General features: G+C 39.6%; 4 protein-coding genes across 5 annotated transcripts; 2 read left to right on the top strand and 2 right to left on the bottom strand.

The window, feature by feature from the left end:
• Positions 1–150: 150 nt before the first annotated feature.
• Positions 151–2,716, top strand: LOC120429515 (conserved oligomeric Golgi complex subunit 7). 2 transcript variants are annotated; one of them, XM_039594587.2, is made up of 2 exons: positions 151–252; positions 478–2,716. In XM_039594587.2, the coding sequence occupies exon 2, from the start codon at positions 489–491 to the stop codon at positions 2,604–2,606; it is 2,118 nt and encodes a 705-aa protein (XP_039450521.1). In that variant the 5' UTR covers positions 151–252; positions 478–488; the 3' UTR covers positions 2,607–2,716. The 2 variants fall into 2 exon arrangements, with proteins under 2 accessions (XP_039450521.1, XP_052563285.1); XM_052707325.1 differs by lacking the exon at positions 151–252 and adding an exon at positions 328–346.
• A 5,562-nt stretch (positions 2,717–8,278) lies between these two features.
• On the bottom strand, positions 8,279–8,857 carry LOC120428903 (uncharacterized). Its single transcript, XM_039594041.1, has 2 exons — positions 8,846–8,857; positions 8,279–8,782 (listed from the first exon to the last, which is right to left on the bottom strand). Exons 1-2 carry the CDS (start codon positions 8,855–8,857, stop codon positions 8,279–8,281), a joined length of 516 nt encoding a protein of 171 aa, XP_039449975.1.
• A 1,931-nt stretch (positions 8,858–10,788) lies between these two features.
• Positions 10,789–11,364, top strand: LOC120428909 (uncharacterized). Its single transcript, XM_039594054.1, has 2 exons — positions 10,789–10,800; positions 10,861–11,364. Exons 1-2 carry the CDS (start codon positions 10,789–10,791, stop codon positions 11,362–11,364), a joined length of 516 nt encoding a protein of 171 aa, XP_039449988.1.
• Positions 11,365–13,022: 1,658 nt separating this feature from the next.
• Positions 13,023–13,620, bottom strand: LOC120429483 (uncharacterized). Its single transcript, XM_039594558.2, has 2 exons — positions 13,439–13,620; positions 13,023–13,364 (listed from the first exon to the last, which is right to left on the bottom strand). The coding sequence occupies exons 1-2, from the start codon at positions 13,580–13,582 to the stop codon at positions 13,086–13,088; spliced, it is 423 nt and encodes a 140-aa protein (XP_039450492.1). The 5' UTR covers positions 13,583–13,620; the 3' UTR covers positions 13,023–13,085.
• Positions 13,621–13,734: the final 114 nt, after the last annotated feature.

Below are 13,734 nucleotides of genomic sequence, written 5' to 3'. Positions count from 1 at the left end.
TGTCAGCCTTGCTTACCGAAACAGTGAAATCATAATAAATATGAAAAATGCTTCAAAAACTAGCCTTATCAAACGCATTAAAACTGGTATAAAATAAAGCAAAACAAGACCTGCTCCGGCACAACAGCTGATTTGTTTTCGTATTAGATTCGTGGCAATACTAGCTTGTCATGTAGAATTCTGCTTATATTTGCGGAAAATTTTGATAATTAGAACTGATAGATTCATTATTTGCTGGAAAAAGTAGTACTAGTAAGTAATAAAGGGTACAGAATTTTTTTAAATATCTATTTTTTCAGAACGCATTTTTAAATCCCGATTGGATTCCGGTATTCACAAATTATAAGTAAGATGTCAAAATAATATTCATGGAAAACTTTTGAGTAAACTAAATAAAATAATTATCACGCTTACTCACACTTTATTTCAACATTCATAGTAGGAAACACTGAATATTAACATTGTCTTCCGTTTCAGTTCCCCAAAAAATGGACCTCAGCCTGTTCTCGGACGATTCGTTCGACGCGCTCAAATGGATCAACACACATTCCAACATCGAGGGTGACATCGCGACCAAAAAGGCGACCGTGTCCGCCCAGGTGTCCAAGCTGCAGGTCTACGTCGAGCAGATTAACTTTGCGCTGGAAAAGTCGAGCATTCAGGGGACGAACACGATGTTGGTAGCGCTGAACGATATGAACTCGATTCAGCGGGAGATTAACTCGTTGATGGGAACGATCAAGCAGGTTCAGCAGGAGATTGGACACGTTCATCGGGACTCGGGGACGTATTTGTCGAATTTGGAGCGGCTGGAGTCGGTGTTTCAGAAGCTTCAAGCAGCGAAGCACGGCATGCAGGAGTCGGATGGTTGGAGGAAGCTGACCGGGGAGTTGGACGAGCTGCTGGAGCAGAACGAGATTCATCAGCTGTCGGGCAAGTTTGGGACGTTGAAGACTTCGATGTTGGCGCAGACTGGATTGCCGGGACAGGCGGATCGGGAGGTTCAGTTGGAGTATTTTACGAATCGGATTGAGGCCGCTGTTAGTCCGTTGATTATTCAGTTTATTCAGCAAGCGGATGCTGAGAATTACTCCAAGCATGTCTACATCTTTGAGAGCATTGGAAGGTTGGCTCAGTTGGCGCAGTATTATAGGAAGGTCCATCGAAACATCCTGGTTGACAAGTGGGTCAAGAGCGTGGAGTCTGACTCGATTTGTGAAATTCTCTCAAACTTTTACGACTGTTTGCTGAACTTTGTCCACCAACAGCTAAAGTGGTGCTCCCAAGTTGGTATGGATTCGACGCAACCGATTGAAGTTGTCATCGAGACGCTGATCTACCCGCAAAGTTCGCGGGAAACGATCGTCGAGAAGGGTGTCCGGAAGTTCGCGGAAAAATTTGAACTGCTGTCAGATATTTCTAACATCAACAAGAAGTTTGAAGTTGCGGTAGAGAAGATCATCAAGGATCAACGGATCAACAGTTTGAAACAAGAAGAACTAGCTGGAGCTATTTACGGATACTTTGCCACTTCTGTCGTGCAATATCTCCCGATTGAGAGTGACGACTCCAAGAAGCTACTGAAAGAGTTGCAGGTCAGCAACGCAGAGATCGCCGAAATTGTGCGCAGTCTGGCCAACGGCAACGTCAAGCTCGCCAAGTGGGCGGAGAAGGCTCTTTCGCGCTGTGCTCACGTCACCCAGAACTACAGCTTGCCTCAGCTGGTTAAGGTGTTCCAGGATATGATCGTTTCGTGGGTTGAAAACTTTGTGCTGGCTCAAAAGAAGCTGATCACCTGTAGAACCGAACAGCTGGATTGGAATCTGATTCAGTTGAACATCAACCTGCTGCAACATCTTGGCGACTTCATGGGGAACATCCAGCTGCTATCGGAGAACATCGCCAAAAGTGCAAAAGATTGTGATCCAGCCAAGAGCGTCTACTGCAGTCAACTATCGTCTAAGCAAGACAAACGAAGCAAGTTCTTGCTCTCCGCCGAAGAGGACATCTTCAACGAACTCTTCTCCGAGGAGAACAAGATCGTCCGCGATGCGGCCGTCAGGACGCACGACTCGATCATGAAGTTCATCCTGTACGCCATCGAGAAGCATTTCAACGGGATGAGATTCTCCGCCAACAAGGAAGGCGAAGGCTTCAACCTGCCCGACTACAGCTACGCTCCCCAGGAGTACATAACCCAGATCGGACAGTATCTGCTAACCCTTCCACAGCACTTGGAACCGCTGCTCCTCTCACCTTCACCGTCCCTCAAATTTGCCCTGGAAAGCTGCGACGACGCGTACTCCAAGGACAAGTTCTGTGCCGACGTCCTGCTGGCGCTGATCGTGGAGGAAACAACGGCCTTCTACCAGGAAAGTATCGACAACATCCAGAGTTTGACGGCCGCCGGGTCCAAACAGCTTGCAGTGGATATTGAGTACTTTGGGAACGTGCTGGAGGAGATGAGCTTGCCGTTTAACGCCACGCTGCAGCAAACGGTGGTGCTGTTGAGGACTCCGCTGGAGCAGTACAACACCGTCGGGACCGGTTACAACGCGCGGTTGGTGGCGAAGATTCGCCAGAAGAGGAACATTGTGTCGTCGTGAGGGGGAGAGGCAGTGGGAGATTTATTTGTTACTTGTGATTGAAATGAATAAACGAAATCGACGAGAATAAATTGCCTAATGCAAGCAAACCTTTTAAAAGTTTAATAAATTATGTGATAGAAAAAACGTTACTTAATCCACCTTTAGGTGGTTGGTGCCTTCCTCATATTCATAAAGTCAATACATTCAGTAAAAATAGCAAAATAGCAAGCAAGGGGGAATTTAACATGTTTAACAAATCAACTTTATTACTCATTTCTTTTGATAGGGTTCGCAGACCATCAATATTTCTGGCTCATCGGCAAGGTCTGATAAAAAAACCTATCCAACGATAGTTCGCATGGAAGATTCAGACAATATTTTTATCACAATATCTGAAATCCGACCTCTAAAAAGTGTATAAATAACACTTAAGTGCCAATAACTTTTGATAGGGTTGTCAGATCCTCGATGTTTTAGGCTCATTTGAAAGGTCTTTCGATTATCTAACTAACGATGGGTAGCATGATGGACCCGGACATCATTTTCATTGAAATATCTGAGATCCGGCCTCCAAAAAGTGTATAAATAACACTTAAGTGCCAATAACTTTTGACAGGGTTGTCAGATCCTTGATGTTTTAGGCTCATTTAAAAGGTCTTTCGATTATCTAACTAACGATGGGTCGCATGATGGACCCGGACTTCATTTTTACTGAAATATCTGAGATCCGGCCTCCAAAAATTGTATAAATAACACTGAAGTGCCAATAACTTTTGATAGGGTTGTCAGATCATTGATGTTTTAGGCTCATTTGAAAGGTCTTTCGATTATCTAACTAACGATGGGTAGCATGATGGACCCGGACATCATTTTCATTGAAATATCTGAGATCCGGCCTCCAAAAAGTGTATAAATAACACTTAAGTGCTAATAACTTTTGATAGGGTTGTCAGATCTTCAATGTTTTGGGCTCATTGGAAAGGTCTTTTTAATACCTTTCTGAAAATGTATAACATGACAGGGTTTCTTACAAAAACCACCCTTTTTACAATTTTCCGGACATACGCCAAAATCGTTTTTTTAGCATAACTTTTGAAGTTCTTAACTAAACTTGCTGATTTTAAATAGAGACCTATGGAACCCCAAGACGGATCGAATGAGACTAATATGGTCAAAATCCGTTCATCCAGTCCGGAGATAATCGAGTGACAATTTTTTTGTTCACCCACCTACACACATCCACACAGACATTTGCTCAGAACATGATTCTGAGTAGATAGGTATACGTGAAGGTGGGTCTACGAAATCAAATTAAGAAGTTCATTTTTCGAGTGATTTTATAGCCTTTCCTCAGTAAGGTGAGGAAGGCAAAAAGCAAATTTTGTCAAATATCACTCATCAACAACCTTCAATGATTGAACGCCATTTGATACCTACAGTGCACACAACTCTCTACTCTTGCTTTTCAATTAATTCAAAAGCAACGATCCTACAATAAATGGGTTGTGCAAACATTGCCGGTCAAAAAGTGTCGTCTTCTTGATGTCAACTTTTCGATGTTTGATTCACTATAAAAATTGCGTTCAAAATCGAAAATGGTATCATTGTTTCAACTGCAGCTTTGCTATCAAGTCCTCATTCAACTAACAACTTGTGTTTTAGAAAAATGGCTTTCAAAGTAAGTACCACCTTCCCAAGGTTTTATAATTCAGTAGAACTCTAACTAAATCAAATCCTTCAGATCGCCCTCCTTTTCGCCACCCTGGCCTACGTCAGCGCCGGTGCCGTCGATTCCGGTATCCACCACTCCACCCTCCCGGTGGCCATCGGTTACAACCAGCACCCACAACTGCACCACGGTCACCAGGCCATCTCGTACGCTGACCACACCCAGGGACACCTCAACGCGTACGCCCCTCACTCGTACGCCGGAGTTCCAGCCCAGGTCTACTCGGCCCCGATCACCAAGGCCTATGCCGTCCCAGCCGCCACCGCCGGTCATGGTTATGCCCACACCGTGTCCCACGGACGTAACTACGGATATTCCGGACATGGATACAACTTCGCCGCTGCTCTGCCCCATGGTCAGAACTACGGATATGCCGGATACGGTCATGCCGCCACCCCGCTGACCACCTACGGTCACCATGGAGTCGTGGCTCCGGTTGTGGCTGACCATACTGCCTACGCCCATGGAGGTCATGTGGCCTACAACAAGCATGCTGGTCACTACGTTCACTAATTGTTGAGTAATTTTTAGTGTATTTTTGTTGATTTGATCTGTGCTGAATTGTGATATAAAAATAAAGTTTTTCTCAAAAAAATATATAAATTCAAATGTTTTTTCTCAACTTTAGAAATAAATCACCAAATGATGCAATGATGTTGGCTTATTTGGGCATAAGAAATCGATGAACACAATATAAAACAAATAAAAATATACAATTACTACGAAATTTTCGATGGACAAAATTCAACACAAATAAAACACGACTATTTGATACATTTTCTTTCACATAAATTGTCTGACTAATTTTTCTTACATAAATGTTGCTTGAAAATCAGGCTAAAATTTTACACACACAAAAAACACAATTAAATAATTGCACAGCAAAAAATCCGATGGTAAAATCGCTAGAGATAAATCTTAAAACTTGATCACATTATGTTTATCCTTTGTAGATGTACTTAGTCGCCAGCTCCCCGGGGGCCAGAAATTGTTCCACCTTGTTACGGCAGGTCCGAAACTGCGCTATGATAAATTGCATTACAGTGCCGCTATGTATATTGTTGGATCTTCACCGATGTAGCTGTAGATTCCCCATACATAGATAGCCGAGTGAGTTGGGGCGCGGGCTTGGTAATCTAAATATGACTCTCGCCGGATTGAAGTTATTTTTGGGGTGAGCAGACCTAATTTTTTTCTTCGATACATGCTTTTTGTGTACACGTTTTCTCATACAATATTACATGCTTTTTCTCACAAAGGTGATGTGCATGCTTTTGCATGCGATTTTACACAGAAATTTTTTGCTGTGGATGTTGCTTTTGTGCAAGCAAAAATGTTTGAAAAAGTCGTGTTGCGAAAAACGGGACGGCACTGTAATGCAATTTAACATAGCGCAGTTTCGGACCTGCCGTAACAAGGTGGAACAATTTCTGGCCCCGGGGAGCTGGCGACTAAGTACATCTACAAAGGATAAACAAAATGTGATCAAGTTTTAAGATTTATCTCTTTCTATCCTTTTTCTCTTACAATTTTAGTAGTTCCTTAGTTAAGGCTAATATGCAGATCGGAAGGAACGCAAAACTCCATATGAAAAAAACGCCCAAGAAACGGTCAAGGAATGGGTCACGAAAAGATTTTTCTTAAGGTGAAGCCGTTGATCATTTTCGAAGAAAATTGATCATCACTATAAAATATTCTGTATTTAATTCAATTTAACGAATTTCAGCACCAAAAGGAATCAGCATGTGCCGGTTGCTGCCTTCTTGAAGCCACTGAAGGAATTTTTGATCTAAATCAATTGTGCTTCAAAATTTATATAATTTTGTGGCACAGTCATTGACGTCCTAGTTGGCAATCATTGATTAATGACGATTTCCATAACTTTACAAGGAATGGGATAAACGTTACCAAAAGGAATCAGCATGTGTAGGCCACTATTCTAAACAACTTGTTGAAGGAATTTTGTCAAAATATTGAAATTTACGCAAAATTTATATCTTTGAACGAAAAATTATGACAATGATGGAAGTCTTCACGTTAAGCAGTTCACAGCTGAAAAGGAACAGAAACGGAAAATGGCGTTTGACGTTTCGCGGCGCGGTGCTTGTTTGTAATATGTTTTGATGAAAAAATCAAAGAATTTGAATTTTACTTTTTGAATGCGACTGAAAGTGACAAACGTTTTAATAATTTTATATTCGTTAGAATATTAAAAAAAACCCGGCGAATCTCAAAATGCAAAATCATGAAATTAAAAGGGCAAATTTAGTTTTTTGGTCGAAACGGAGTAAAAAATAGAAGTTGTTTTTATTGCTGTTGGCCCTCGTCTCGCCAACTATTGCTAGCACCAACCAGCAACCTTTGGATTGTGAGTTCACTGAAATGAAATAAACCGGAGTGAAAATAAACTTAACAATAATCATACAAATATCTATTTTCTTACTGAAAAATTCGAAAATATGGAAAAACAAACAATTCAGAAATGTCAAATAACAAAAAGAATATGAAGAAAATTCTTTATTTTGAAGATTCAAAATAAAAACTATGCAGAATTGAAAAGAATAATATTAAAGTCGAGATTAAAGAATGTATAAATTCAATAGCTCAAAAAATAAAAATTCGAAACCTGAAAAATTTCAGAAATTACAAGTCAAAATTTCAAAAGTTTAAAAAATCTAAAATATAGAAATTCAAAAACACATATATACGAAAAACCCAAAATTCTAACATTCTAACATTCCAAATTTCCTAATTTCTTAATTTCTTTATTTCCTTATTTCCTAATTACCAAATTTTCTTGCAAATTTCCTAACATCCTAATTTCCTAATTTCTTAATTTCCTTATTTCCTTATTACCAAATTTCCTAACTTCCTAATTTTCTGATTGCCTTATTTCCTAATATCCTAATGTCCTAATTTTCTAATTTCCTAAATTTCTCAATTTCCTAACATCCTAATTTCCAATATTTCTAAATTCCTCATTTCTTAATTTCCTGATTACCAAATTTTCTAACTTCCTGATTTCCTAATTGTCTGATTTCCTTATTTCCTTATATTCTAATTTCCTAAAGTTCTCAATTTCCTAACATCCAAATTTCCTTATTTTCTAATTACCTAATTTCCTTATTCCTTTGTTTCATTATTTAATTATTACATAATTTCATAATTTCCTTATTTCCTTATTTCATTATTACATAATTCATAATTTCATAATTTTATAATTTTAGTTTGTCTAGTTTTAGAATTTATATGTTTCTTATTTTCTGATTTTTCGAAAAAAAATAATTATGATATCTTGTTGTTTAAAGTTTTTAATAAACATTTTTAATCTATTTTATTGTAACTATTGAATATTTTTGATCTTTTATTTTTTTCCCCCAAAGAACCTCAAGCGCACACACTGTCAAACGCGCTCATACCGAACTGTCAACTTTTCTTGGGGGGGTCACAAAAAGAATACGCAAAATTTCTTGACCGCGTTCCTTCCGATCTGCATTCCGTACTTTAACAGCAATAATTGCTCCAAAATTGATTATGATGTAAGAGTAAGTACTTATTGTAACTTGATAATTCACCAATAATACCGAAAAAAAATGAAAAAACATTTGACGTACAAAATGAAGTCGATTACGATCAGAGAAAAAATATCTCACTACAAAAAAAAAACAAAAACAAAAAAATTCTATCAAATGTTTTTAATAAGTGTACCAAATATACTTGAACGTAAACAACATCATTCAATATGCAAATTACAGCTAGATTAAGCGCCCTTTGAGCTTCAATATTTTTTATAGTCGCGAGCTTTAGATTTTTCAAAATACTCAACATTTCTAGAAAAGTCATAGCATTTCGAAGATTCAGACAAAACAGTTAATTTGTATTTTTAATGAAAATAACTTTATTCCATATCCCAATTCAGCACATATCAAATCAACAAAACACACTAAAAATTACTCAACAATCAGTGAACGTAGTGACCAGCATGCTTGTTGTAGGCCACATGACCTGCATGGGCGTAGGCGGTATGATCAGCCACAACCGGAGCCACAACTCCATGGTGGTGACCGTAGGTGGTCAGCGGGGCGGCGGCATGACCGTATCCGGCATATCCGTAGTTCTGACCATGAGGCAGAGCAGCGGCATAGTTGTAGCCATGGCCGGAATATCCATAGTTCTGGCCGTGGAACACGGTGTGGGCATAACCATGACCGGCAGTGGAGGCTGGGACGGCATAGGCCTTGGTGATCGGGGCCGAGTAGACCTGGGCTGGAACTCCGGCGTACGAGTGAGGGGCGTACGCGTTGAGGTGTCCCTGGGTGTGGTCAGCGTACGAGATGGCCTGATGACCGTGGTGCAGCTGTGGGTGCTGGTTGTAGCCAACGGCAACCGGGAGGGTGGAGTGGTGGATACCGGAATCGACGGCACCGGCGCTGACGTAGGCCAGGGTGGCGAAAAGGAGGGCGATCTGAAGGATTTGATTTAGTTAGAGTTCTACTGAATTATAAAACCTTGGGAAGGTGGTACTTACTTTGAAAGCCATTTTTCTAATACAAAAGTTGTTGGTTGAATAAGGACTTGATAGCTAAGCTGCAGTTGAAACAATGGTACCGTTTTCGATTTTGAACGCAATTTTTATAGAAAATCAATTGACGAAAAGTTGATATCAAGAAGACGACACTGTTTGACCGGCAACGTTTGCACAACCTATTTATTGCAGGATCGTTGCTTCTGAATTCGTTCAGAAGCAAAAACAAAGAGTGATGTTATATGTTTGCTTTATGTGTATCAAATTGTTTTTAGTTTTAAGTCATTAGTAACCAAGTATCAAATTGGTGCAGATACAAAATGAAACGTTATGTTGAAAATCTTTATTCTAAGAATACTTTATAAACCAAACCACTAGTTCCTCATTATGTACGAAAAACATCACCATCATAAAGTCGCAACCTTGGCATCGGCTCAAGTTCCGCAAATTCCTCAGTTCACAAGTGCGAAGGTCACGCTACAATTACCCTATTCGAAAGAACTCCACAGCGATACAAACAACTGACATCTCTTCAGGGTCTGACCCACAGTACATCGGCACTTCTTCCAAGTGCACCACAGTCACACACACTTGAGCCTACTTAAATGGATTCCTGCAGTCAATACGCGTTTATCATCTCATTAAATCAGGCCTCTTCAGGTGAGCCTGAAACATCTGAAAAGGGCCTTTCTTTCGGAGTCTCGCGAGGCACCAAAGAACAGCCCCCCTCAGGGGATAATTCCCACAATTGGTCACGCTAGACCACAAGCCATCAGTTTCTGCTCTAAAGTGAGTAAATTACCAGAAACTGTCTCGTTGGCGAGACTAAGATATTGCGTTGCACAGTAAAAAATAATTTAAATTTGGAAGCTTTTATTTTGGAAGGTTGAATATTACTTCTTTTATGATGTAATTTTACCTCAATTTAGACTGAAAAAGTGACATTACACCAGAAAAGTGGTAAAATTACACATTTCCAGAGGTAAATTTACACCTTTTTTCTGACATAAAAGATGTACCCCTTCCCAGATGTAATATTACCATGATTTTTTTTTCTGTGAGGATACGGAGCGGTTAAAAAATTCGCCACGTTGTATAAATTTGCACAATAAAGTGAATCATGACTTATAGCTTTTATGCTGAGTTGAAGAATGACATCATATTGGTACTACACCATTAAGAGGCTGGAGCAGAGTGGCCGGCCACTCGATTCTGATTGACATCGGAAGCACTCGGAGTTCAGGGGGGTCCTTGCCGGGTTGAACCCGGCACCATTGCAGCAGTGGCCTGATGTTGGCAGAATTCGCACATCATTTCGAGAACGTGATACGAAACTTCGTATGATGAAGGCTGCCAGAGGGCTTTGAATGAAAGCAGCTCACTAAAGAAGCTTGCATAAAATATGATGGAAGGTCTGCTCTCAGTTATATCCGACTGTTGAGGTTTTGAGGAGGGTTAATTGATGGCATGTTGTGAGATGGAACATTTTTTCTTGGACAATTCTTCTTTTTAATCTTCCAAAACAGATTAAACTGTAAGTGTATCTTCCTTACAAATGCTTAACAAGCCTAACAATTAAATTTAAGCCAAATCTGACCAGATTTTAAGTTATAATAAAAATTGCACTTTTTCCACATGAATTGAGGTAAAATTTCATTGCATAACAGTAAAGTTAAACTTTGTTACTGATTTCTAATGCAATTGAATATCAAACTCACAGCGCATACAACTCTCAACTTTTGTTGTTCAATGAATTCAGAAGCAACGATCCTGCAATAAATGGGTTGTGCAAAGCTGACGGTCAAAAAGTGTCGTCGTGTTGTTTTCGCTTTTTCGATTTTTGAGTCACTATAAAAATTGTGTTCAAAATCGAAAACGGTATCATTGTTTCAACTGCAGCTCAGCTATCAAGTCCTAGTTCAACTAACAGCTTGTGTTTTAGAAAAATGGCTTTCAAAGTAAGTGCTCTTCACAACCTAAAAAATTGAGTAGAATTCTAACTAAATCTAATTCTACAGATCGCGCTCATTTTCGCCACCCTGGCTTACGTTAGCGCCGGTGCCATCGATTCCGGCATCCACCACTCCACCCTCCCAGTGGCCGTTGGCTACAACCAGCACCCTCAACTGCACCACGGTCACCAGGCCATCTCGTACGCTGACCACACCCAGGGACACCTCAACGCGTACGCCCCTCACTCGTACGCCGGAGTTCCAGCCCAGGTCTACTCGGCCCCGATCACCAAGGCCTATGCCGTCCCAGCCGCCACCGCCGGTCATGGTTATGCCCACACCGTGTCCCACGGTCAGAACTATGGATATTCCGGCCATGGATACAACTTCGCCGCTGCTCTGCCCCATGGTCAGAACTACGGATATGCCGGAGTTGGACATGCCGCCACCCCGCTGACCACCTACGGACACCATGGAGTCTTGGCTCCGGTTGTGGCTGATCATACTGCCTACGCCCATGGAGGTCATGTGGCCTACAACAAGCATGCTGCTGGTCACTACGTTCACTAATTGTTGAGTCAAGTGTTTAGTGTGTTCTTTGTTGATTTGAATTGTGATATAAAACAAAGTTTTTTTTTTAATATTACAAACCTAAATGTTTTATTCCAACTTTCAGATACCCACCACCTCGAATGAGAATTCTTTCAGAAGTTAACTTTGAATCCTAATTTTCTACTAACTTCTCGCTCAACACCTCCTGAATCGCCTAATTCGATGTTTCTGATTAGACAATGAGCGTTTATATTCCAAAACCAGCAATTGTGTTCATGGAATCGCGAATCGGAAGTTCAAATTTCATGAACGCTGGTTCACGATTTTGGGAAATGATTTTTGTCCGTGTATACAGAACCTGAATCCACAGACGTTATATTGAATGTTTGGCCCTTTTGAAATGTTAGTATTGATTTAAAAAAATAAAATATTTTTTTCGAAAAGATCAGAAAATTTCACGAAAGTTGAAAATCGGACCATTAGTTGCTGAGATATCGACATGAGAAAATTGTGGGTTTATTGGGTGAGACTTAGACATCAATTTTCCTGTTTTTAAATCTTTACATGGAAGTATCTCAACAACTAAAGGTCGTATCATCAAAGTTCAAAAAAGCAAAATATAGAGAATTTTCTCAGCTTTTCAAAATAGTAGTTTATGCAACAAGTTGCAAAAAGAGGATTTTTTCAGCACGAGTCGTACATTTATCAGACGAGGTTCACCGAGTTGGATAAATACGACGAGTGCTGAAAAAATCAAGTTTTGCAACGAGTTCCATACAACATTTTTTGCAATTCCGAAAAACACCCGTTGAATGAAATTTTAAGTAAAATTTTCATGTATTTTGTCAATAAATCGTTCAAATCAAAAAAATGTTGAAAAGTGATACTTTTCGAAACAAGTGCTGAAAAGTTCAACTTTTCAGCACCCATGTAGTGCTGAAAAGTAAAACTTTTCAGCATTTATTCTGAAAAGTGTTACTATTCGATTCTGTTATTTTTGGTATAGAAAAGTAGGCTGTTTCGTCATTCAAGAATGACAGGCAAAGGAAGTATTTTCACGACGGAATTGCAAAAATATTTTTTTCGGAAGTGGGCACACATGTGCATTAATTTAAAAAAATGAAAAACTGCGACTATTTTCAAAAAAGTTACCTAAAAATGGCTATAACTTTAAAACGGGGCACTTTATCAAAATTTCTCTGAAGTATTTTTTTATTGCAAATTTGATTTTACATCGAAAAATGAAGTTGAAAAATTTTTGCGACCAATATTTCGTTTTTTTTAAATCAGTATTGATTCAATAATTCATAACTCGGTCAAATTTTTTTTAAATGTCCCCTAAAACATATCAGAAAATAAAAAAAATAGTGTTTTTTGCAAATCAAGTTTTAGTGACAAAAAGTTAAATAAAAATGCCTTTTTTTTACCTGGCATCATTTTTTTTAGTACTATCCTTATTCATACCTACAACTTTGGCGAAGACACCAAATCGATCAAAAAATTCCTTCAAATGATACAGATTTTTGAAATTTCAAAATTAATTTTTGGACAAACTAATGATGCAAAATGGCTTCTTTAGGCATACCGAAGGCACCAAAAAAGTTTCAGCCGGATAAAAAAATACAAACATAAAAATTAAAGAAAAAAGACCGATTTCGTAGAGAATTGCTCCACTATTAAACACTTTTTAATTTTATTTGTATTACTCTTACTATTAAAACTCTTTGGAACTTCTTAACCTAAAACGTAAAATGTCCATCAAATTGGCTCTCCAAATTTCTCAAGCCACGAGACTTGACCAAATTATAAGCCAACCCGGCGTCCGCTTCTTGACCGTGGTTCTGATAGGTCACCACGGGTTGCACCACCCCGTGCCGCTGCACTGGATATCGCCGGCTGAAGGTACTGTAGCTGAACGAGGGGTTGGCCGGTATTTGCTCCAGAACTGACCCCGCACGAGTCTGCACGGCGAAAAACGCCATCATCCAGCAGAAGGTAGCAATCACCACTGCGATGAGCTGTAAAACCGAACAGTTGGTGGTTCAAGAAATTGTCGCTGATCTTGGGGCTCGACTTCATGGTTTGCACTTACCTTCAAGGACATTCTGAACGTTTCTGCGCAAGAATTCAGTGCAGTTTCCGAAGGGTAATTGATGGTAGTAGCGTTACACGGTGGTGGTTCTGCGATGAGAGCTGCAATTCGAACAATGATGCAGTTCGGGATCGTCTGGGCCATATTTATATTGGAACTGGAGCAAGTTCATACTGACCTTTAAATCAGATGATTTTCTCCGTGATGAAAACATTCTATTTTTCGAAGATGTTGTTGTATTTTGAGTGTGACACTTTACTTATAAAAATCTAAGTAATCCATGCTTCTGCAACTTC

Source organism: Culex pipiens, chromosome 2 (genome assembly GCF_016801865.2).
Source record: "Culex pipiens pallens isolate TS chromosome 2, TS_CPP_V2, whole genome shotgun sequence".
NCBI classification, from domain to species: Eukaryota; Metazoa; Arthropoda; class Insecta; order Diptera; family Culicidae; genus Culex; species Culex pipiens.
This window is presented reverse-complemented; position numbering and strand designations above follow the sequence as displayed.